The 27035-nt window shown below is 32.4% G+C and overlaps 1 protein-coding gene across 2 annotated transcripts in view; it reads left to right on the top strand.

Moving 5' to 3' along the window:
- The window catches only part of GALNT13 (polypeptide N-acetylgalactosaminyltransferase 13), a 436774-nt gene that overhangs the window by 123708 nt on the left and 286031 nt on the right, over window positions 1-27035 (top strand). For both annotated transcript variants that reach the window (XM_045559133.1, XM_045559132.1), the window contains exon 2: window positions 24553-24721. In XM_045559133.1, coding sequence (XP_045415089.1) covers window positions 24553-24721 — 169 coding nt within the window. The remainder of the gene's footprint in view (window positions 1-24552; window positions 24722-27035) is intronic.

Genomic DNA, 27035 nt, shown 5'->3' with positions numbered 1-27035 from the left:
GTAAGTGAATAAGAATATACGTAGGCAAATTACTATAATGAATAAATCTTTTTAACCCTTAAAACACATAAAAGATCATATCTTGAATTTATTGCAATTGTAAGAAGTCTTTATTTCCACAAGAAATTTGCCATAAATTATACAATCTTTTCCTTCAAATTAGTGGTACATTATTATTTCAGTGAAGTTTTTTTTTTTTTTTTGAGTGCCTACTCTGTTCAAAGAATTATACTAGCTTTTTACTAGTTTTTATGGAGAAGCAGACCAGAGAAGTCTCTGTTCTCCCTTAATCTGGTGGCCAAGATGAACACACAAATAAAAGCAAACAATAACACAAAACCTTGGGACAATGCTGAATATGAGATATGCGATTATAGGTGAGTGACGTGCTTTGGCAATAAGAGGGTAAAACAATTAATTTTCTGTTCAGCAACAGATCCTACTTAAATATAAAGAAATCAGAATTAAGACAAGGACTGTTTCTGTATTTACCTTGAGAAGTCCAACATAAAAGAAAATATGTACTGTTCATTAAAACATCCCTCTAGAAATGTGAATTTTGAAACTTCAGTAATCCTTCCATTATAACACTGCATCAGATAATGCAGTACTCATAATTTTCATTAAATGTACATAATACAGTAACTATTAGACTCAGAAACTTTCTTTGAATCCAGACCTTTGAATCTAAGTTTAACAAAACCTTATTTTTAAATAATTGTGAGCCACATAATGACATTTTAGTCAAAGAAAGACCACATATACAATGGTGGTCCCATAAGATTATAATACCATATGTTTACTGTACCTTTTCTATGTTTGAATATGGTTAAGATACAAATAACTTACCATTGTGTTAAAATTGCCTACAGTATTTAGAACAGCAACATGCTGTACAGGTTTGTAGCCTAGGAGCAATAGTTTACACTCTACACTGAATATCCTAAGTATGCAGTAGGATTTACCATCTAGGTTAAGTAAGTGCACTATGATGTTCACACAATGAAGAAATCACCTAATGATGCATTTCTCAGAATGTATTCCTGTTGTGAAGCAATGTATGCCTATACTTATAATAAACATTGACAAGATAAAAAAAAGTTTGTCTCAACCAGTATAAGGAATCTAAACAGTGCTGTCCCTTAGAACATTCTGCAATGATGGGCATGTGCTAAAACTTTCACTGTCCAATATAGTAGCTACTAGCTTCCTAATTTCTGGGTTGTCTGTATATACTGTTAATTGTTTCCTAAGGCATCCAGAAGCTTTTCAAATTGATGTAATTCCATTTGATTATTTTTGCTTTTGTTGACTCAGCTTTTGGGGTCAAATCCAAATAATTTTTGCACAGCTCAATGTCATGTAGTTTTTCCCCTATATTTTCATCTAGTAGTTTTACATTTTCTCATCTTATGTTTAAGTCTTTTATCCATTTTGAGTTGAATTTTGTATATGGTGTGAGATAAAGGTCCAATTCCATTCTTCTGCATGTGGTTATCCAGTTTTCCCAACACTATTTATTAAAGATACTATCCTTACCCAACTTCATCTTCTTGGGACCATTGTTGAAAGCTAATTTACTGTACATACATGGGTTCATTTCTGGTATTTCTATTTTGTTACACTGGTTGATGTGCCTATTTTTTAGATAGTACTAACATGTTTTAATTACTATATGGTAGTTTGAAATCAGGCAGTGTAATGCCTCCCACTTTGTTCTTTTTTCTCATGATTGCCTTGGGTATTTGAGATTTTCTTCTGGTTTCATATGAATTTAAGGATTACTTTTTGTATTTTTATGAAAAATAAGATTGAAATGTTGATAAGCATTTTTATTGAATGTTCATATCACTTTGCATGGTATAAACCTTTTAACAGTATTAATTCTTCCAATCCCTGAGTATGGAATATATTTTCATTTATTTATATCTTCTGTTTTTTTATTAAAATTTTGTGATTTTAAGTATACAGATATTTAACCTCCTTAATTAAATTTATTCCAAAATACTTATGTTTTGTAGCTATGGTAAATGACATTGTTTCTTGATTTCTCTTTCACATAGTTTGTTCTTAGTATATAGAAATGCTACTGATTTTTGCATGTTAATTTTGTATCTTGCAACTTTATTTATGAGTTCGAACAGTTCTTTGGTAGTGTGTAGGGTTTTCTATATAAAAGATCAGGTCACTAGCACATAGCAACAATTTCATTTGTTCTTTCCTATTCACACATTTCACATGGCTTTTTTGTTCTGCTTTTTTATTGAGATGCACTTTAGGTTGTTTGAGATCTCTTTTCTTTTTTGATATAGGCATTTATTAGTATAAATTATTCTCTTAGAACATTTTTTATGTATTCCATAAGTTTTTGCATGTAGTGTTTATATTTTTAGTTGTCTCAAGATTTTTTTTTTCATTTTCCCTTTTACTTTCTTCATTGATACATTGGTTGTTCAGGAGCATGTTGTTTAAGTTCCATGTACTCATGAGATTTTTGAAATTTCTCCTGTTATTAATTTTTATTTTCATTGCATTGTGGTTGAAAAATATATTTTATATTAACATAATTTTAATCTTCCTTAATTTGCCAAGGCTTATTTTGTTTCCTAACATGTGCACTATCCTGGAGAATGTTCCACATGTGCTTGAGAAGAATGTTTATTTTGTTGCTGTTTGATGGGATGTTCAGTATATTTTTGATGTGTTCATTTGGTCTACAGTGTTATATGAGTTCAAAATTTCCTTATTAATTTTATGTCTCAATCATCTGTCCATTGTTGAAAGTGGGGTGTTGCAATCCATACTGTTATTGTACTGCAATCTATCTCTCCTTTCAGATCCTTTAATATTTGGTTTATGTATTTAAGTGCTCCAATGTTGGGTGCACATATATTCACAACCTATATATCCTTTTGATGAATTGTCCCCTTTATCATTATATAATGAACTTCTTTGTCTCTTTACATTTTTTGATTTAAAGTCTATTTTGACTAAGTATAACTATGCCTGCTCTCTTTTGAGTATCATTTGCATGGAATATATTTTTGCATCCATTCACTTTTATTCTATTGTGTGCCCTTAAAAGTGATATATGAGTCTATTTTAGGCTGTATATACTTGGAATTTTTTATCCATGTGGTAACTACATTTTTATTGAAGAATTTAATCCATTTACATTCAAGATAATTATTAATAAGTAACTACCAGTTTTGTACTTCTACTAAAGATTTTCACTTTGTGGTTACCCTGAGATTTACATAGAACATTTTATACTTACAGCTGCTATTTCAAGCTTATAACAACTTAACATTGATTGCATACAACAACTCTACACGTTTACTCCTCTCTTAACATTTTACATTTTAGAGGTCAGAATTTACATTATTTTGTATCATGTATCTCTTAACTATTCTAGTTAGAGTTGTTATTAATAGTTTTGTATTTTAACCTTCATACTAGGGATAAAATTCCTTTACATAGTATCATTAAAGTCCTACAGTATTCTGAATATGGATCTACTTATTTTTGGTTTTACTTATACTATTGTTTCATGGTTTCATATGCCTCATGTTATGAATTATTGGCCCTTTGTAGTGCTTTAATTAACTCTTTTTAGGATTCCTTTTAGTCAGATTTAGTGTTGTTGAACTTTCTTTGATTTTGCTTATTTGGAAAAGTTTTTATTTCTCCCTAATTTCTGAAATATAGATTTACTGGATAAAGTATTTTTGGTTGACAGTTTTTTCCTTCAGCACTTTGAATATGTTGTCCCAATTTCTGGCCTGCAAGGTTTCTGCTGACAAATCTGCTCATAGTCATGTTGGCAGATTCCTTTTTATGTGATATGTATTTCGTCTCTTGCTGCTCTCAGAATTTTTTGTCTTTGATTTTTTTATAGTTTGATTACCTGAGCCTTCACATACTCCTCTTTGGTTTGAATTTGCCCAGAGACCTCTCTGTTTCTTGTCCTTGAGTATTGGCATCTGTCCCCAGATCAGGGAAGTGTTCAGCCATGAATGTTTTAAAAATATGCTTTCTTTTTCCATTTTCTCTTTCTTCTCCTTCTGGAACTCCTATTATGCATTGGTTTGATGTCTTGATGATTGCCCATAATGTTTCTTTATTCTTTCTTACTCTTTTGTCTTTTTTCTCCTCTGACTAGATAATTTCAAATGTTCTGCCTTACAGCTCCCTGATCCTTTCCTCTGTTTGATTAGTTTGTCTGTTCAAGCTTTCTATTGAGCTTTTCAGTTCAGTAATTGTATTCCTCATCTCTAGGATTTCTATCTGGTTCCTTTTTATTGTTTCTATTTCTTTGTCATACTTCTTACTTTTTTGTAGTTTGTTTTACAAATTTTATTAAATTTTCTACCCATATATTCTTGTAGTTCACTGATTGTTATTTTGACTTTTTTGTCAGTCATTTCATAGATCTCCATTTCTTTGGAATCTATTTTTTTGGAGGTTTATTATTTCTTTTTGAGGTATCATGATTCCCTGATTCTTTATAATACTTGTTTTCTTGCATTGTTGTCTCCATATTTTAGGAGGCAGCCTCCTCTTTCAACCTTTTCAGGTGTTCTATCACAGGGACATACCTAAATTATTTAGTATAGCCTGTGATTCTAGAAGGGCCAGCTGGTGATAACCCTGGATAGGCAGAGCATATTGTGAGTTTTCTATTTAGTTAGGCCACTGCTTTTGCTCTGATGTCAGGTAGAGTTTCTTGCTGGGCTCTGCTATTTGGTGAAATCACTGGCTGGGCTCTTCTCTCAGTCAGAGCTGCTGTCTGGGTACTGGGATGACTTGTGATCAGGCTGGTCACAAGATACATTCCTTCGCTGTAAATTTCTGCTATTGGGGTTTTGCAGTTGAGCAAGGCTGCTGGCTGGTCTTTGAGGTTAGGTAGAACCACTGCTTAGGGATAGGTAGGGCCAGAGGGTATGCTTCTTAGAATTGCATGATTGAAGATTGCCTCCCTGTTAGGGTGGAGCTATGGGGTGGACTTTAGCTGAGTTGAGTGGTTGTTTGACCTTCTGGATCTAGTCAGTTTAGCCCCTTCACTTCCCTGAATACACAAAAGTGGAGGTATCCCTGCCTAGGCAGTGTCAGTGGGTGGGTTTTTTAGCTGAGTGCAGCCCACTGTATGATTTCTGGGGTCACTGTGTGATTTCCAGTTTAGCCCATTTGCTTCTCCAAGATGTGCAGAGATAAGGGTCTTTCTGCCTGGTTGGGGTTGTTGAGATGGCCTATGAGGCTGGGCATAGAGACTGGTTGTCTAAGAACTCAAGGTAGGTTAAACTTCCCATAGTTCTCTCTGAAGACGATCAGCTAAACTATGTGGGTGGCTATGAGGTTGGCTGATATGTCTGATCTGGCACCACAGCTAGCAGGAACACAGAGAAACAACCAAGGTCTGTGCACTGATCACTAAGATCTTTGTCTCCTTTCTTTGTTTCTATCTGACCCTGAGTGTCCTTACCATGCCATTTCCCCTAGTGTTCCCTGTGAGGTGAGACTTTCTGGGAAGCATCTCAGAATACTAGGGAAGCTGAATGACTACCTCTGGTTCTTTATTCCCTTTGTAGAAATGAGGAACCCAGAGAAATCCTCTCTGTCGGTGTTGTCTCTACTTGAGCAAGGGAGAGGAGTGGTGCAGTCAGACTAAAACTGTTCTTACCCTCTAATTCAGATTTCATTCAGTTCTACACACCACATGGGTGTCTCAGTCTTGTTTCCAAGTATTGTGGTTTTCAAAAGGATGTGCTGGTCATTGGATCATTGTTAGCATTGGACTTTTTGTGTGGGATATGGGAGTGGAGTCTGAGACTTCCTATTCTGCCATCTTCCTGACATCACTCTCCATTTAATCTTTTGAATATTTTATCTATGTAGACACAATAGCTTGAAGACATTTTGTTTGAGATTGTATTGAATTTATAGATCAAGTTGGGAATAATTTATTTAGCAATATTGTCTTTCAGCCCATTAAAATAGAATTTTTTTCACTTATTTATTTATTTCCTTGGTTTGTTTTTTCAGAGTTTTGTAGTTTGCCAAATATAGGTTCTGTACATATTGTGTAAGATTTATACTTTTTGGTTTTTACTTTTTGGTACTATTGTGTGTTTACTTTTTGGTACTATTGTAAATTACAGTATTTCGAATTTTTAAAAAGTCTTCATGTTCTAAATTTCATTACTGGTATATAGACTTTGTAAGCTAGCCTTCTATCTGTGTCTGCAATACTCATTCCAGGAATTTATTTTTTGTAGATACATTGTGATTTTCTACACAGATAATATGTCATCTGCAAATAAAGACAGTTTTATTTTTTTCTTTCCAATCTCTAAAACTGGTCTTTTTATTTTCTTATTGATCTATCCAGGATTTCCAGTACAATGTTGACCAGCAGTGGTGAGAAACGTTCTTTGTTAAGTTGAGGAAATTCTACAATAGGAATTCTCTATTTCTATTGTACTGAGAGATTTTATCATGAATTGTGGTTGGATTTTTAGAAATGTTTTTTTATCTTATTTTTTACAGCATTTGATATGTTAATATGCTATTTTTTCTTTAACATATTGATTTGGTGGATTTCAATGACTGGCTTTTCAAATGTTGAATTAGTCTTGCATACCTAGGTTGAATTTCACTTTGTTGTATATACTTTTTTATTATAAAAGTAGATTACTTTTAATCTATTTAAGTTAAAATAAATATAATAGATTTAGATTTAGATTACTTTAATAACATTTTGCTGAGCCTTTCTGTGTCTATGTTCATGGAAGTTATTTGTCCGTAGTCTTTTATTTGTAAAATTTTTTTGTGTGTGACTTGGCGTTAAGGTAATGTTGGCATTATGGAATAAGTTAGTGTTTCTTCTGCTTCTATTTTCTGGATAAAATTGTGAGGGCTTGGTATTATTTCTTCTTTAAATATTTGGTAGAACTTACCAGTGAAATTATCTGGGCCTGGTGTTTTCATTTTTGGAAGTATTAATTATTGATCCAATTTCTTTAAGGGTATAGGGATGTTCAGATTATCTATTTCTCCTTGTGTGGGTTTTGATAGTTTATATATTTCCAGAAGGTTGTCCATTTCAACTAATTTATAAACTTGATAAGTATAATCCTTTTCATAGTATTTCTTTACTATTCAATTCAAGTAGCTTATAGAACACTAACAGAATTAGTACCAAAATGGCACCTAGCCATTTCATATTCAAACTGCAGAAAACCAAAGACAAGTAGAAAATCATGAAAGCAGCTGTGCATGGAGATGGAACCTCACCTAGAGAGGAATAAAGATAGGAAATACAGTAGATTTCTTATCAATAACTGCAAATAAGAAGAGGGTGGCACAAAATCCTTAAAGCATTGAAAGAAAAAAATATATATAATTTTATATCTAACGAAATTATCTTTCAAAAGTGAAGGAGATATTAAGATTTCCTCAAACAAACAAAAATGGAGGGAATTTTTGCTAGCAAACCTGTACTGTAAGAAATTTTAGAAGAAGTTCTATGGGCAGATGCAAACTAATGTAGGTTAGAAATGTGGACATACACAAAGAAAGAGTCCCAAGAAAAAAAAATAAATGTAGATCTGTATATTGACACTCCTTGACAAATAAAGGATCTGTTTCTACAGATTAGGGCCATGAGAGGTAAAGAGGGCATGTATAGGAACTTCTGAGATCAAAGAACTTGAAAATGGAACTATGATAAACTGAAACACAGAGATGCATAGGTCTGCTTCTATGATGTCAGCATGGAGAACGCAATTTTTGTCACGTGACCATAATGTGTATTTCTATAAAGTTCTTTCTACAGCTGCTTAGGTAATTGATTCCCTGTTGATGCCCCTATTATGCTTCAGTTTAGGGTCATCCTCATACATTTGCAGGATGGGGATCAAGAAGGCAAATATAGACACATACTATTTATATAAATATTTACAATTTATAAAATCAATAGAAAACTCTTAAAATATATTTGACCCTTTAAAAATAGCTACAGTGGGATATCACTGCACATTCATTAAAATGCCCCAAATTAGAATGAATAATAATATCTAGTCCTGGCAAGGATGCAGAGCGACTGGAACTCTCACACGTTACTAGCGGGAATGTGACTTCGAGAAAGGTTTACAATTCTTACAAAGTTAAAAACATGCTTACCACATAATCCAGAAATTTCACTCCTTGGTGTTTACAGAAGAGAAATGACTAGTGATACACTCAACAATATAGATGAATCTTAAAAACATTATACTGAAGCAAAGGAGTCAGATACCAAAAACTGTATGATTCTATTTATACAAATATTAGAAGAAACAGACCTGAACTGTAGTGACAGAAGGCATATCAGCAGGTCTGAGCATTTGTGTGGGTTTGATGTGGAAAGGACACTGGGGGACTTTTAGACAATGATGGATGTTTTATTTGTTTTAATTGGAGTTGTGGTTGCATGGATATATACATTTTTCAAAAATCATTGAACTGTACACATAAAATGTGTGTATCTTACTGCATTTAAATAATATCTTAAATAAAATTAGTTTGAAAAAATGCTTCAAAAAGGCCAAGAATTAGGATTAAAATTAATAACAGATCTGTGTTTTATATTTTTCCATCCCTTGTCTGAAGATGGTTATAACTAGAATCTACTTCATTATCTTAAGAGATGCTTAATCATCCAGATGAAACCAATCTGGTTTACACAGAAGACAGGGAAGATTGACATCTATTATATGGGTGTTTTTAAAAAAATAAAAAGGAAAGATACACAATACATAGGTTTCTGGCTAGGAGGAATATGTTCTTGGAACAATGGATTCAGAATAAAAATCAGGTACATGTGTCATTATGTATTAAATTGATTTACTTACTCTGATGTAGTGAAGTTTGTTCTTTATACTTTTTTTATAGGTCTGTGCACAACAAATAATATGCAAACAAAGCCAGTATTTGATGGGACTTTTTGTTTCTTGCAGAAATAATTATACAATTATTAAAAATCACTTCCTTTTCTCAGGATGAAATGTTTGATACTTAGAGTACCTACAATTTATCAAAACCAGAAAAGTCATAGAATTAGAGAATATTAAAATCTATATGCTATTCTCTTAATACTATATGTATTTCACATGTAGGTAAAATTTAGTTATTTTTAACAGATGTGGATTCTCTGGTTTAACATGAAGAATGATCAGTTCAGTATTAAAGAGAGACATTTTAAATCAATGACCATGAGATTAAGTTAAATTGATTCAGAAAGGGAGGAATATTGTGCTCTGAGAATTATTCAATCGAATTTGATGCCTTTAAATTGATTTAAAATACATACCATAGTTTCAATTTAATAAGAGATTCTGAATTGAGTTTTAAGTTGAACATTAATTAAAGTAACCACATTAAAATGAATGCTATATAAGCCTTTCTGGAAATATTTTAGACAAATAGAGTATATAGAGTGGTAAATAACACAAATTCTGAGGGTAACCTTCCTGAGTTTGATTAGGACTTCACTTGCTAACTGGGCAAGATTGGAAGATATTTAAGTTCAACCTATTTCTGTGTTTCCTCTTCCATAAAATTGGGATAATTATAAATATTGCTAACCCTATAGGATTTTATGCAGCTTAAATGAGTTAATTTATGTAACAATCTTTAGAAGGGTACCTGGCACATGAGCACAGCATAAGTATTTTACCTATTTTATTATTGTTTTTGCTGGACAGTAACACAATTGTCCACTGAAAATTTTCTAGTGGCAGTAGTATTAAAGGATATTGTAGAACAAAATGAAAATTTTAGTGGGTAAAGCAGCACTATGGAATGTATGTTAGGATGCAAGAAACACAAAGGTAGGAGTTTTGTATGTTTTGGTCCATAATATATCTCAAGAATCCAAAATAGAGACAAGAAAATAGTAGATAATTAACAGATGCTTGTTGAATTGATATGAATTAAATTAGAAGGGACACTACATCATTCCCAGCACTTACAAAAAGTTAAGTGTTCAGTTATATCTGAACAGTTATAATTAAATGTGTAAATTACATAAAAAGAGAACATAAAACTATTTTATGAAAGACTACCACAAACTTGAAAAAGGGAATCTTCATGAATTAGATCATTAGCATATACAAAGGCTATAAAATGTCTTAATATGTCATTAGATCTGACAGAACAAAGAGAAGGTGACAATAAATAATCCCCATTAGATAGGGAAATAATACAAAGAGATGGAAATAACCTAAGGTGAAAGATTTTTATTAATCATAATGAATTCTTGATTTATACTCACTGGGGAAATATATGACACTGAGCCTAGCACAGTTAAACTTGACAAAGTTTGGTTCCATCGTCCCTGTTTCCTTTTTGTAATCTGCCTAGTTAAAAGATTACCAGTAAGAATGGGGTTTCCTAAATAATTACAGTGAAACTAAACTTCATAACTCTGCTTTGGACCTCCACTCATTGCTTGCTTTAAAGTTTCAGGAATGTCTTTCTGTAAGAGCAGAACACCTTCACGTAATGACACCAGATTCTTTCTTACATAGGAGACAATCTACCTTCTGTAATATCTCAACCAGGGGAACCATGACTGTTTTTCAATGGGTGAATATTAATTTGAGAGGGAGCACATAAGGTCAGTTAATAGATGAGGCAATAGCAAGTTGCTACTATCATGTGGTTCTGTTTTACTGTGTGTGATATTCAAGACAAAAGAAACTTGAATGCATCACTGCCTTCCCTTTTCTCCCATCAATCTATACACCAATAGAAGAGGAATTCAAATTTGATCAATAAACAATCTTAAAGGCCACTTCTAAAAGAATAGTCACAGCTGCCCTTTAAAAAAATTTTGAAATCCATGGAGTATTTTTACCTCTCTGGACCATAAAATGAAAAGGGAAATAATTCAAATTACTCCAGTGATGTAGGGGAGTAAATATAAATAACTGAATATATAACAATACAATGATGCATATTATCATTGCTCCTCCCTATCAGCATGAATAAAGAGCTATTAACCATGAATAGCCGTGGGATTACCTACTCATAATATAAAGAAATTTTAAAGCTGTTCCTAAAGTGATGCTACTGTTTTTTCCTGTAGAAATCTGAATTGGGAAGCAATTATGCCTGAGTAAACTGTTTTTTCTTCTGGTTAAAATAAATTCATGGGAAATGTTCCTCAAAAGGGTTATAGTTACCTTGAAAATCAAGTTAAATTGCAGAATCGCCAAAAGTAAATTTAAACCACAATAGATTTTGTTTTAAGTAGTATAGAATTGAAACTAGTAATGTATATGTAACGAAAATTAAGCACCTCCATACATAGTTACAAAAAAGTGAAGATGAAATTATCAAATATTATAAGAGAAAAATGCAAAATGAATAATGACATTTTAGACGTTACCATCAAAAACTCTGGAAACTGTGTATGTGTTTGTGTGTGTGTATATAAACTTTTTGTAGAAATATGTTTATATGATATATTTATTATACATAATCAGGTATATGTAATATATATATTCAAGTACATATAATTTTTGCAGAAATATAAAACTATACATGTATGTGTATATGTACATACATATGACATATTTATTATACATAATCAGGTACAAATGTTAAGAATTTTAAGTGGAAACTATGAAGAAATAGAAGGAAAGGCTTATTGCTTATCCTCAGGCTTAGAGCATTGTGTTATTTTATATTGGTTTACTAATTCAATCTGTGGCATGTCTAGGTGAGTAAGCACCTGCAATACGTACTTGACTTTATGATGTAACCAAAATTTCCTTATAAAAGCGAGGTTTAGATTACAAAGCCCAGGATATATTTGACAATACTCTATATAAATCTGATGCATTGCAAGAAAGAGTGTGTTCATTTAAAGAGATACCTTACTGGTAGTTGAGTATTGTGTTGATATTTATGACAACATTTATATTTTATAATTAGCATATTTTTCAATACACTCAGTGAATGTTTATTAAATGAGTGTTGACTTAGACCTTATGTGTTTTGAATGGTTGAGTTCCTAAAATATTTGGATACTTTAAAAAGGGCAAGGGTAGTATATGACCAATTCCTGAAATTTTAATGGTATGTTTGCATTATTCAGTTAACACATTGAATTTAATTCTTTTGACTCTTAAATAAAATTATCCCTTTTACAGCATATTATTAGTATCCTGGTTCTTTTTATTAGTGTTAACTAACAGAAAATGTCCAGAGGCAATGAAAAAATCAAAACTCAATATAAATTAATGATGAGCAATAAGATTTATAATAACTGTGAGTAAATAGAAAGATCAGCAGCTGGTTTATACAGATGGCCAATAAAATGTTGGAATGTCCCAAACATAAACATAAGGGGTGACGGTAGGAGGCAGCTAGTGATTAGATTTGTGATTGTGAGGTTATCTGTTAGCTCTGGTAGAACACTGGAAATTTTTTCTTCTATCAGAAATTTTTTTCACAAAATATAATTATCAAAATGTTACATTTCACATTACAGTGCTTTTTGCACCATACTTACATCAGTTTATTTTTATGGTACGAAATTATTGCTGGAGTGTCTGAAAAATATCTGATTTAAAAATCAAGTAACCATTTAGGTAATAAGAAATCTAGGTCCATTATTTGATAGCTAAATTGAAGAATTGATATCTTTTCATATTTCTGTATTTACTGATCAAATATGTGAGCTTCCTTTCAGAGTTATATCTGGTCATTCTGAAATGCAAACCATACAAGCTTTTTATTAGCCTCATGATGTTTTTATCATCATGGAGACCAGAAATATTTCAACTCTGCTTCAAGGAATATATTCTGATTAATATTTAAAATACAACAGTCAAATTGTATTTTCATGATTCCACTATATGTGCCCGACCATCCTAAACTATCTTTTCCAGTTTTTGTATTTTCCCCCATCCTATTCATCTGCTCCCATCAGAGTATACACATAAATATAATACCATAACATACCATATTCTGGGGAAAGGGACAATGTGATTATCAGAAAAGGTAGCAAAGTGTGTCTGCCATTTGAATTTTATCCATATTTTGTCCTTCAGAAACCTTATCCAGTAATTTTCTCTTTCTTCTTGATATTGTGACATTAAGAGTAATCAATAAGAAGGCCAACCCTATGCCCAGCATAATGAGGTTAGTATAAAATGAAATAACAATATAAATAACAATCCATGCAACGACATAGCAAAATGTCTTGAAACAAGAAGTGCATGTTGCCATCACTTTATAGTGATTTCCGACATGTAGGGTATGCACCCTAGGAATGTGGAAGGTGCTTCATTGAAGTGGAACAAAGAAAATATTTGAACTTCTCTTTATATATTGCCTTATTTTAAATTTACTATTTTTGGTTTAGAGTAATACCTATATTTATTCTCAACAAATAAACATAATTTATTATAAATTCATAATCATACATTTTTTAATTGATCCAATAACATGAACAAAAAACAAAGTGTTGAAAGCATTTAGGAAAGTGTATTAGAAAGGTAAAGTAGCGTTCAATCAAGAAAAAGTAATGGCTCAAATGCTAAAGTGATTTAACTGTGGACTTTTCACAAGGGGGGACCAAATGAATAAATGTTCTGATTTTATTTTTGTCCTACCATCTAAATTCTACTGGTTTCTCCCATTTGCTGAACTCACTCTAAAGCCAGAAGAGAAAGTCCATAGATGTAGTCCATGTAAGTTAGCCTCCTGGGGCATAATATGAGAAAGGTAAGGGTGGAGAGTGTGCCTGGGACAGCAAATGGAAAATTTGCAGTATTTCACCCCTGTAACATTCTGCTCTTTTCCAGATGAAAAATATGCATCACTAATGAAGCGGGTTACACGAATCCCATCAACTACCATTTCCTCATAAATTGATGTCAGTTTATTCACATTCCCAAACAGAATCTAAAATGTTAGCAAACCTGAGTATTCTGCATATAAGGCAATCTAGAAAAATGTAGAGAAAGGAATTCTTAATTAACTTAAAATATAGCTGTTATAGACTTACTTATGTAGCTGATTATGAGGTCTTTGATGAAAATTATAAATTCTTTTAGCCACACCCACTCAATATGTCATTTAAGCTCTGCCAGTATTCCTCTGTGTAGTATTCTTTACCTGATGGTATGATCCTGTGTTATAAGCCTTTGATTGGCCCTGCCTTTAGCAATTTTCCCATTGGAGAAGCAAAGTCCTCCAGAGAAACTTCTTGGTTCCAGAAATAGTTCTCCTTACCCCCCATTTGTGAGAGCAATCTAATTTCCTATTGGTAAGTAACATCAATCACTTCAATCAGTCTTTTGGTCCTTTTCTTTGCCAATCAGTTGGACAATTTGTGGGGTTCATAATGTCCAGAGTATGGACTCAATTTCCAATTTAACGGGCATGATTATGGTCTGTAGTAAAAACATTTCTCCCATGGAAACTAGGACCATTCTACCTATGAAGCCTTGGGTTACAGACATGGAAAACAAATTCACCTTCAATAAGTTATTTGGTAAGTGAGCCCACTCTCACTTCCTTTCTGATTCTGTACATTCTGTCTATAGGCGAAATGACACCTTACATTTGATATTAGTTTAAGGTATGTAGTGCCCTATGCGAGAGCACTTCAAATCCATAGGAGTTTGTTTCTCAACTGGTACTGTAGCAGTCTTTGCAGATTATTTTATTCTATTATGTAGACTGCTTCTAGATGTTGGGGCATGAGACTAGTGGGTTTTTTTGGGTGAGCCTATTGTCACATTTCTTTTGCCGTAAATTATTTCCCTTGGTCTGAAACAAGATGATGTCAAAATCCAAGAACAATAAAGATTCTGTAGGTCTACAGATGATAGTGCTGATAGAATTTTGACCAGAGGAAACAGATTCCAGATGTCTGTCTCTTTAAGTAAGAAGACACTTTTTCCCCACAATTATGAAAAGGGGTCCAATGGAATCTACCTCCTACTAGGTAGTCAAGAAGGATTTCACATGAGTTGCTTTGTGTTATCTTCTAATGGCAGATTGGGTGGCCATTATCATACCAACCATGGTGATGAGCTCATGTTGTCAAATCTATGCATAGTCTTTCTCTGAGCTATCCTGGCCTCTTAGTACCTCTCCCGTTGAGCAAGCAGTGAGTTAACTAAAAAAGAGATTTATTGACAGCTATAGGAAAGATAATTTTGTCCATGTGATTATTGAGAGGTTCCTTTATAGTGGAAACCCTTTCTGGAAGAGTACATGGGGCATAGATATTCATCTTTTGTGCCGGTTTCAAGAGAAGCACTTATATACTCCTCCCCTGGATCTCCTTATCATCAGTCTTCCAATTGTGTTCCTTGAAATTCCCTTACCAACTGTCCAACCTGTTAGCTATTGCTCATGGATTAGTTTAGACCCCTACCTCAAGCCATCCCTACTTTTCACATAATGTTTAGTCAAATTTCCCCTTTGGATTTCTGCCTGATAGGAGGATTTCCTTTCCCCACTGACTTTCAGGGTCACCTGTGAGTAGACTTGTAAAGGAGCAACGTCCAGCAGGTGCTAGCATATAGGGCGGACTCTTATTTAATCTAAGCTTGCACTTTTTCTTCCATTATTAACTGGTCATAAGCACTCCCCACGAGATTACAGTTGTGGTTGAGGGAGCCAACCTCAGAAACTCCAAAGATCATAAAGGAAACTACAGAAAGAAATACCTCAACCTCATTCATTCCCTGTCCCCAATACCCTGTCGGTGCCTTACTAACCAGGGGTCAAAGGGTAAAGGAGCCTGCCCGATGTGGATATAGAGATGTGCCAGCCAGGACACAGAGCAGGCTGCAGATGGTGCTGAGTCAGGTCTGGGGAGCCAAACAAATGGCATTCAGCACAATTGCCATCAGGAAAGTCTCACAGTCCAGTAGTAGGTGCAATTTTATAACTTAAAACAGTTTAGAGTATTTTAAATGACTTATTTATCTGCTCGTACTTAATTCGGTATAATTTTATGAATAATTTTTTAATTGCAGACTTTTGTGAAGGGTATTTTTTTATTTTACTTTCAACCAGGAACTACCTACTGAGTAATACTAGCCTCACCTTTTCTATGACTAAATTAATAAATTTGGAGCTTTATTAGATATTTTACACAGCTTCATAATAAAAATGTTACAACCAGAAATAATTTTTAAAATATATGTCCACTTCTTCAACCAGATGTACAGTCAATGAGTGCAGTGTTATTTTCCTTCTGACCAAAGTGGATATCTTTTGTCAATTTGGTGAATCATGTCTGTGATGATATAATGAATGCTGAAAGCTTAATCTTGTCTATCTTAGGAACAATTCTTAATGAATCTTGGGTTTTGTAAAGAGCTTCTTTAAAATGGCCCTTGCTCAATTTGAAATGTCATCTTCTAAAGGGCTTCTCAAAGCCTCCTGCAGCCAAAATTGGTGGTTTTATTTCCGAAGAATTCATGGTTATTTCAAGATTTGGGGGGGTTGTGGACAGAAGTCGGGAGGATCAAGAGAGCTCCTATATAAAGCTAAAATTAAGGCTATTACTAGGGCCATTGCAAGATGAGGGCCTTTTAAATACTTTTAATGAGGAAACTCATTCCTAATGCAGAAGGAAATAATTTCATATTTCAGCATTATTTTATTACCTTAGTGAACACTTTAAAAGTTGGGCTAATTGTTTCCAGGAAACATTTGTGACTGTAACATGTGCCAAACAAGCTCTTACTTTATATATGAATGGTATGAGCTTAATGGATGTGTAGAATATTTTGTAAGGCTGATTATGAAAGGAAAGGTAAAAATTTTATACTAATATTGGAGTGTGTTTTTTCCTAAAAATGACTCAATGACCTTAATACTTGTTCTTGCTCAGCTATTAGATGTTTTCCTTATCTCTAAGCTGTATTGAATTTCCTGTGAGGACCTTTTTTGCAAGAAGAAACCATAATTCTTTATGGGTAGTCTTCTATCTGCTTGTCACTTTATGTCCATGAAGAAGCTTTCTTTCCACTGGACTCTGATCCTTCTTTTTCATACCCCAACATACACTGACTTCACTTTGTACTGTCACTGTAAAAGCTAAGTTATAGCCATCTTCACTGAAGCCATATTGTTTGGTTAATATGCAGCTGAAATTACATTATTAGGTAATGTTGAACTGATTTAGAGAATATAGATAATGCAAAAGAAAGATGTAAAAGATCCTCTAATTTAACAAAACACTGCTAATCTTTATTGATGACGTATGCATATACCTCATTTAACTTTTTCATTCTGCAAAAATTGGGTTATTTTACAACATTGTTCTACAACCCCTTTTTGATTTAGTAAAACATGAACATCTTCCACATCATTAAACATTCTTCTATAGCATAATTTCAATTACTGTGTAGTTTTCTTATATGGATATAACACAATTTATGTAGTAGTTACTGTATATAAAGAGATATATATGGGGAGATAGTATATGCATTTATATTCCCATGCATGTACAAATATACCTGCATATATAAGCTATTCTAATCATCTATGCAGGAAAATCTTTGGACATATCCATATTTATTTCCCTAGCATGTATTTTTTATAAAGGAATTCCTGAGTCATACTTTATAAGGTGTATTCAATTTCTTGTATAGAATAGTATAGAAAGATGTGATATGGGCATGATTGTATAGATAATAGTGGAAATATTTACACAAACTATTGTTTTTGTTAAAAGTTACCATTAAGGCATTGAAATGGATTAATCATGTACTTCCATATTTAAATGGTAGTTTCTTTAATTGCTTAGGATCTGGTTTGTGATCTAATTAAGTTTGCTAAGGTCAAAGTCTCCACACACTTTAACTGTGAATTGCTATCAGTAATAATTTTTGAGATTGTATTAACATATATGAATGTATTTATAATGCATGTACATCTATTAATCTCAACCAAAATATTAGATACTAGGGAAGACAAAGTTTTTAATATAAAAATATGAAGTAAAAGTTTTACTTTTTTTCATTATCACCTGGTCAGTTTTACACATTTCTGAGATAGGGAAAAGCAACTTTGAAAACCTGTACTTTTTAATTACTCTGTTCGTCAGTCTTTTGGTAGTAGAGCTAGATTGCTTCAAAATTTCCTTCTACTTTTTTCAATTTATTCATTGATTGAACGGGCAGTGCCAGATAGGAGGATGAACTAAAATTGAGGCAGAATGCCTTGGTCGGGCTCATATACTAAAGGGGCAATGAACAAAGTGCATGGATATGCTGAAAAACAAAAATCACACAATCTAAAAAAAAAAGTGCATGGATAAAAATAACACTATCAGGTTTAGCAAAATAGAGTTGTTTTGTTTTCTCATGTAAATTATGCAATGGATACTTCTGAGGAGCTGATGGCTGTCCTCCAAATGGTGATTCAGACACCCAGCTTACTGCCATCTAGTGGTGACTGTTGTTTTCAACACATGGCTTCTGAAGTTGCTACAACAGGGGAAAGTAGAGAATCACACATGGGAAGTTTTTATGAGCCAGGCCTGGTATTGGCACGTATTGTTTCTATCCTCAGTTAAGGACCACACCTAACTACAGGGGAGACTGGGACATGTTGTATAGCTTTGTGTACAGGAGGAAGAGAAAGTAAGTTAGTTCAGTACTTAGACTCTCTGCCATAACATATAAACACATAGTGGTAATGTAATGTTATGAAAGGTATAATGGAATAAAGCAAAAGAACTACAAAAATCGTAGAAGAGAGAGTTATTACCTTATGTGAAAGTTGAAATTGGTCTTTAGAGGTGAACAGAGATTACTTGGGTGATGGTACATGGAAAGAACTTCTGGGCAAAAGAAATATCATACAGAAACTCAGAGATGAGAAAGAGGAATAATTCTAATATGGCATGGTCAATCTGCAATCCCCTCATTAAACTTCTACCACTTTTTCAAATCCAAATTTAAACAAATTTGCAAAGATGTATGCATAGGAAGGACGTTAATTGCATCATTGTTTATAACAGAGATGAAAACAGCATAAACGTTCAATGACAAACATTGGTTAAATAAATCATGGTACAGTCACACTTTGGCATATTTTGCAACCATTAGAAAGTAAGTATGGATTCACATATTTATTTGGGAAGATTTTCACAATTGCTTTTTAAATCATAAAAAAGCAAGTACAATAAGGATAAATAAAATGTTAAAATTCAACATGTATGAATGGTCCTTTTTAAATACATAAGTCTTTTTGTGTATAAATTACTGCTGACCATTCAGCAGTGGTTTCATTGATTTTTCACTATTTTTTATCATGGATACCTTTCTTTTTCTTTTTTTCTTTCCTTTTTCTTTCCTTTTTTCTTCTTTTGTTTTTTATTAAATGAGCATACATTATTTTTGTCATACAAAGAATATATTTGTAGTTTAAAAATAAGTGAAAGATAATGTTGTTCCTTTAGTTTTGTGAATAATCTCTCTCTCACTTAGCTAGCTGATGGAAAATGCCACCCTGCTGATTATCTAATAGGTGACACCCTCCTAGGAAACAGTAGCTAATGTCTGTTGGACTTAATCCAGTCAGGGCTCGCTATTTACAACTTTCTGCATAAAAATCTAAAAACTGCACAAAAATCCAGTTATTTAAAAGTAATGGACAAAAATCAGGACACCACATAGGGCCATGATAAAAAATGAAAAAAAAAATCTTATTGTCAGATGTTTCAGATTTATAAAACTTGTACATAATTCCTTTTCAAAGGGTTAGTAAATGAATTGCTATTTGTTCATACTTTAAATCGAATGAAATTGGTTATTTAATTCATAGGTTAAGTGTAACATTGACATTTAAAGCCCATTATTGTTTCTAAGAGAAATGGGAGAAAGCAAGTGTATACTGAGTTTCATTATTTTATCAAGAATTAATCTTGACCCAGGCATGGTGGTACACACTGTAGTCCCACCTACTCTGGAGGCTGAGGTGGGAGGATTGCTTAAGTCCAGAAGTTAGAGGCTCTAGTACACTATGTTTGTACCTGTGAATAGTCCCTGGACTCCAGCTTGGGCAACATAGTGAGATCTTGCCTGTAAAACAAAGTAATAAAATAAAATAAATTACCCTCGATAAACTCAGGGCCTTTGCATTGGCAAAAGAGCATAGTCCAGAGAATGCTGAGTGGAGAGTAAAGTGGTTTTGATGGTAGAGGGTTGGTGCAAGATCTGGCATGATTTCCTCAGCTTTTGACTCCACTGCAAAGATTTATGATTGAGAAGACAGAAAACACTGTTTTAGGGAAATTGGTTTATTGGGAACAAAGTATGAATATTCAAAGATGAGAGAAACTAAAAGTCAAAGTTTCTAATTTATTACAGTAGTCAAATTGGAAGTGACAGAAATGAGACAAGAGCTACAGTGTCAATGAAAGGAAAGATTTTAAAGGCAAATAAGCAGAATTAATAATTGAGTAGATCTAAGGATGGGAATATAATTTGAAAAGCACATTACATAGGATAATATTTAGATTTTTGGTTCAATGTTACACTTTTACCAATATGCATCATATATTGCTATGTTCTTTAGCAGAATAAAATCATTACTTTAATATCAACTTGAATTTTTTATTCACTACAAGCTTTTTCCTAGATGTAGGCTGGCCCATTTTTCTTTTCTCAAATAGATAGTGCTCATTGTTAAAAGGGTAATTCTGCAAATAAGAAATATTCCAAATACAATGTATATAAGTAAATAATGCAATTTATATGAAGTATTTTTTTTGGTAGATTGATCGGTTGACATTTTTATAATTTGGTAATCATCCTCTTTATCAATGGGAATTCTAAGATTAAAATAAATATTCTTTAAATCTTTTAAGTAGGCACTATGTTAAAGAAAATGAAATATATTCTGCTTTTATCATATTTCTAAAAGATTTATAATGACATTTTGAATCAAATTAATTATCTTTTTAATGATTTCACCATATAATTAGGAAGAAAATAGCTTATAGCATAATATATTAACCACTTTTTGCAGTCTAAACCAGCTTTGGAATTGGGACATTTTCCTTCATATTCAAATCAATAATAGACCATAATGTAGACCTTGTGCATTACACTGGACTATTAGAGTAGATAAGTAACACAACTATTTTAATGGCAATTCTTTTTGATTTTTTGTTTGTTTGTTTGGCTGTGAGGAAGCATGCTATTTTGCAGGTGTGTGGGTAGTCTTTTTTTTTTTTTTCCTAAACTGTGTAGAGGAAAGAAATCAACAGGTGAAAAAAAATAGGAGCTGCTATTTAAAGGTACTACAGATCAGAGATAAACCACATGACCCGATTATTTATTCTTTCCCATTTCTTATTTATGCTATTTGAAGGAATAAAAAAATGTTTTCATCTAGCAAGATGCCTTCCACCAGGTAAAAGCCAGAAAAAGAAAAAGGCTAGTTCCTCACTATAATTACTTAGCATTCTTTTTGCTTGAGCAAAATGAAAAACACCAATAGGTATGCTCATACACAGGGGGGAAAAGAAACATTTTTAAAATGTCAAATATACATTCATTAGAGGATATTGTAGAAAAAATGTATTTAACTCTAGAGAGGAGACACTTAACCTGATAGGCATTAAGCTGTTATCTATTCTCTACTATGAAACTGAGAATGATTAGGACAATGACTACATGTGCTTGCAACTTTTAGGTATAAGGATATTTACTATTTATGACTATCTTAATTTTATTGACCATAATACTATAACGTGACACATTTATTCCTACTACTACTGGCAAAACTATAATTTGCATAATCCTAAAAGAAAATTGTGACACCTTTGAATATATTGCAAATGCCAAATACTTCTGGGGACTTTAACTTGATCTTCATGCCTGAAGATGTTATAGTTGAGCCCATGTCTTTCCCACAGAGTACAATTTTAATCTTGTGTGCCTCCTAGTTTTGGAAGCATTATGTTGACCATGGTGCCTTTCTCTGTAACAGAATGTCTTTTTTGTCAGAGTTTATAGAGGGTGAAGAGGTTCAGAACATGCTACTCCAATATATTGCCGTATTGGCTTATTGATTATTTTGAGCTGCAGTCACTTAAGAAAGAGCAAATTCAGAAGCTTTTTCTGACCTCCCACTTTCTAAAGAAGGTCATAAAATTTCCCATGAGCAAGGTTCCCTCCTCCACTATGTCAGGAAGAGAAAAATATTTTTATCACCAGAAACTGGGAGTCAATGCTGGAATGAACCTGTGCAAAACAAACTTAGTAAAATAACCCTTATCTTCCAGGAGTTTTCCCCATATATTTCCTACTCACTGTCTAACAATTTACTGTCCCTAGCCCAAGCCCCTTTGTCTTATCACATCCCCATAGTTTATCATTCTTTGTTTAAAAAAAGTTCATAAGCTTTGGGGCCTAAAATCTTCTTCGGGTTTTCAATTTCCTTCTGAAGACTCCTATGTACACTTATAAATAAATTTGTATGCTTTTCTTCTGTGACTCTCTCTTATGTCATTTTAATTCATAGGCTACTCACAGAACTTAAGAGGGTAAAAGTAGGTTTTCCTGCCCTACAAGGGCATTGTAAATAACTATTAATCGGAAAATTGCTCTGCTAACTATACTTTAATGTCTCAATAAAGTCAAATATTTTTAACAAAAAAAATCATCCTTTCTTAAAATGCCATTAAAGTTACAGTTCAGAATATGTAATAAAAAATCTCAATTGAATATTCATGGTTAATAGGAGTTATTGTAGCCTGATTACATTCTTCAGAATCAGACGTACTCCTAAAGGAACCACAGAAATTCATTTAACACTTTATGTGGAATCATTTTTTTAAAATGCTAAAAATGGAAGATACCTTAATGACATTGTCTTACCAAGAGCACAAATTCACCCAAAGCCAACTCCAGCAACTCCATCTGATTCTAGAGATGTTAAGCTTACTAACTCCCAAAGTAAATTATTACTATTAGAATTTTATTTCTTAAAATGGGCAAAATATGCTCTCTCATAAAATTTCTGCCATCATTTCTATTTTCTATTCTCTTAAAGTGAATAATAATATTTATAAACTTTCTTTAGATGACAACTTTTAAAATAGTTTGAAGTTGAATACACATATCTTTTCCATATTAAATTTTTCAAATGTTCACTATTTTTCCACATATGAAAGGATTTCAAGGCTAATTACTTTCCTGGTACCCATAGCCAAGAGTTCTTAGATATGCCTATTCTCTTTTGTACTTTGGCCCATGCCATTCCAAAATCAGGATAACCTTTCAAAGAGAATAGTCAACTGAATGGTCAATTGTGTATTAGTACAAATTATACCCAACCTTATGTTTATAACTATGGAGATGAAGTCAGAGGAAAGTTTGCAGAATGTGCTCTCTCCTAGTTTTTACCACATTCTTATGTTATTTTAGAATTTGTGTTTTTATTAAATGTTATAACAAATCACTTTCAGATGACTTACATCCTTAGATTTTTTTACAGTATTTCAGTGTAGGTTCTACCTAAATATTTAGCCTTTAATTTATGTAGAAATTAAATTCAGTAGAATTAATGTGTTAAGAACTATAATATCGCAAGGCATTGGCAGAGTCAAGAATGGAAACACGTTCCTCTCATTTAACCTAATTTAATATAATTGTGAAGAGTAAGTTAAAGGTACACCAAGATCAACGGGAACCTTGGCTTATTATTATATGATAACATGCATACAGATATGTGTGTGTGGACACACACATTCACACACAAACACACATACACATACACATTAAAACATGTATTTTAGGCTAGAAGGGAGTTTAGTGTAGTGAAACCTTGAGAGAGATGGCAAGAACATTAGTGTGTATATCGAATCCTGAGTTCTCTTAATGAACAGCCAAGCCCAGAATATTGTTGTGAAGTTCCATTTATGGAGCATATAGTATCCAAATCCAGCTTGACATTTGAAATTATATATTGTGTTTTGACACCATTCGAAATGCCTTAACGAAGGAGTCAAATTGCTATGGGAGAAAAGATTATCAACCTTGCTTGCATTTGTAAAGATATAATGGCAGTAGATATATAAAATATTAATACTTAAACATTTAATTAGATGTGAAAATAAACTAATCTTGGTATATTTTTAAAAGTTCTCTTTCATGTTGCAAAATTTGGTCTGCCCAGTTATCAACTTCATCTCTCTCTAATAAGTATATTAAAAATATGACTAAGAAGGTTTAAGATTTGATGTTTTATACTATTTAATCATTAAGTCTTAATGATTAATAAGATAATATAATATAACTATATTTGAAAAACAACATGCAGAGTTGAGCTAATGAATTAAAATGGGTGTTTCTTTAGTGTAGTGTATGGTTTATAAACATTAAAGTCTTGATGATTATATTATTAAGCTAGTATATAAATAATACATTTTAGGATCTAATCCAATGCATGAGTTTATTTATTCAGTTCATTATCTGTGTGTTTCTATGTGTGTGTGTATCTGTGTATGTCTTACAGCGGTTATTTCAAGAAACCAAGAAGGGCCAGGAGAAATGGGAAAGGCTGTGCTGATTCCTAAAGATGACCAGGAAAAAATGAAAGAGCTGTTTAAAATCAATCAGTTTAACCTTATGGCCAGTGATTTGATTGCCCTTAACAGAAGCCTGCCGGATGTAAGATTAGAAGGGTGAGTAAACATGTGTTACACAATTTAGTAACCCCCATATTTCAGAAATCTCCAAACTTCAGTTAAGTGAGATTTTATTAACTCTAGAACTGCATGGTTCTGAGTATCTATGACATAGCAGGAATTTACTGTGGGTGCATATGCTGAGAAATATGAACTATTAATATTTTCTTCTCTGGCAGAACAAAATGTGTTACTTGCAAAGACACAGGCCTAACAGGTTTTTCTTCATGAGATGTTTTTTTGTTTTGCTTTGCTTTATCTTGCCAAATACAGAGCAAACGTGCTTTTTAATGGGTTACAGTTATTTGTCACTTAACAATGGGGATATGTTCTAAGAAATGTATGTTTAGGCAATTTTGTCATTATATAAATATCACATATATACTTACACAAACTTAGATGGTGTAGCCCACTGCACACCTAGGCTATATGGTATAACCTTTTCCTCCTAGGCTACAAACCTGTACAGCATGTTGCTGTACTGAATAGTCAAGACAATTTTAACACAATGGTATTTGTGTGTCTAAACATATCTAAACATAAAAGGAAAAATATGATATAACAGATAAAAAGAAATGATATGCTTGTACAGGGCACTTACCATGAATGGAGTTTGTAAGACTGAAAGTTTCTCTGGGTGAGTTAGTGAACAAGTACTAAGTAAATGTGAAGGCCTAGGACATTGCTGTGCATTACAGGAGACTTTATACACACTATACACTTAGGCTACACAAAATTTATAAAAAACAGATTTTTCTTTCTTCAATAATAAATTAACTTTATAGCTTAATGTAACTTTTTTACTTTATAAACTATTTTTTTAAACTTTTTAACTCTTGTATTAATACTTGGCTTAAAACACAAGCACATTGTACAGCTGTACAAAAATATTTTCTTACTTTATATTCTTATTCTATAAACTTTTTTCAATTTTTTAATTTATGTTTTAATTTTTTAACCTTTTTGTTAAAAACTAAGACACAAAAATATACACATTGGCCTAGGCCTATGTAGTGTCAGAATCATCAAGATTCCTGGGCAATAGAAATTTTTCAGATTTATAATAATCTTATGGGACCATCATTGTATTAATATATGCAGTCTATTGTTGAATAAAATGTTATGTGTCACATAACTATATTTGTTTGCCTGCATAGAAAGCTCCATCCACTTAGTTTGAAAAAGTAAATGCTTTGGTATTCCTGCATAAAAATGCCCAATTGCCTGTATTACTATTTGACCCATTAATTTATTTATTTTAGTTTCCAGCAATTTTTGCTGTTATTTATAATTAGAATGTTCTGTTATTAACAATGGAAAAAATATTCACTTGGAAATAATACTGCATGAAAAATGATGTTGAAGTTTTAACTTTTATGTGATAAACTGTAAGCTATGCTCCAGATAGTTGAACATATTTTAAATGGGTGTAATAAAAATCAGAATATTTAGTGGAAGCATTATCATTCTAGTGTATAATCCTGGTAAAGAAAACTCTTTACACATTCACAGAAGATATGTCCTGAGAGTTTAGAAAATGTCCAGGTTTACAAATATACTCCAGGACATAATTCTATATAAATAGAAGTTGTTCTTCTAGGCCCATAATGATTTTCTCTCTATATAATAAAATCATAATTAATGCAAATGAAGTTTGCCACCTATAATGGGCTACATTACATTAATATGTCCTTGTATTAACATTGTATTTACTAATTCTGATTTATTTTCCTTTCTGAATTACTTCAAATAAGATCAAAACCTTTGTAAGATGCTGGGGCTAGTATTTGTGAGTTGGTTTGGTTGGTAGCTAAGCTAAACAATAACTGTTTGTTTCTGACACCATTATATGCCTTTGAAATGTTTCTTTCAATGAAATGATAAATAACTACATATTATGGACACTTTTGTTCCCCAGAAAATGGTTGAACATTGAATATTAAATTTGTGCATTGCAACAGCCTAAATAATTTTACATAGAGTTCTGTGCATATGTGTGCCTGTTTGTAAGTATGTAGACACACTTGCATTTTTAAAGATATACAATGGGCATATTCTTCAAAATAATTTTGAGCCTTTTAGATGCTAAGTTTATAATATTATATAGTTTTACATTATTACTTTGTTTTTTATGTCATGGTGTGATAAAATGGATTGTAAGATATGTGTTTAGGAAAACTAGGTAAACACTATTTCAACTTTTTAAAAAATCTTGACTTTTAATTGTCACAATATAAATTAAATTTTATATCAGATCTAAGATTATCAAGGTAAGAATTACTTCACTACAGAATAATGGATTGAAAAATAA

The sequence above is a fragment of the Lemur catta genome, chromosome 8 (assembly GCF_020740605.2).
Source record: "Lemur catta isolate mLemCat1 chromosome 8, mLemCat1.pri, whole genome shotgun sequence".
In the NCBI taxonomy this organism is placed as follows: Eukaryota; Metazoa; Chordata; class Mammalia; order Primates; family Lemuridae; genus Lemur; species Lemur catta.
The sequence above is the reverse complement of the archived record's forward strand: the minus strand, read 5'-3'. Positions and strand labels throughout refer to the sequence as shown.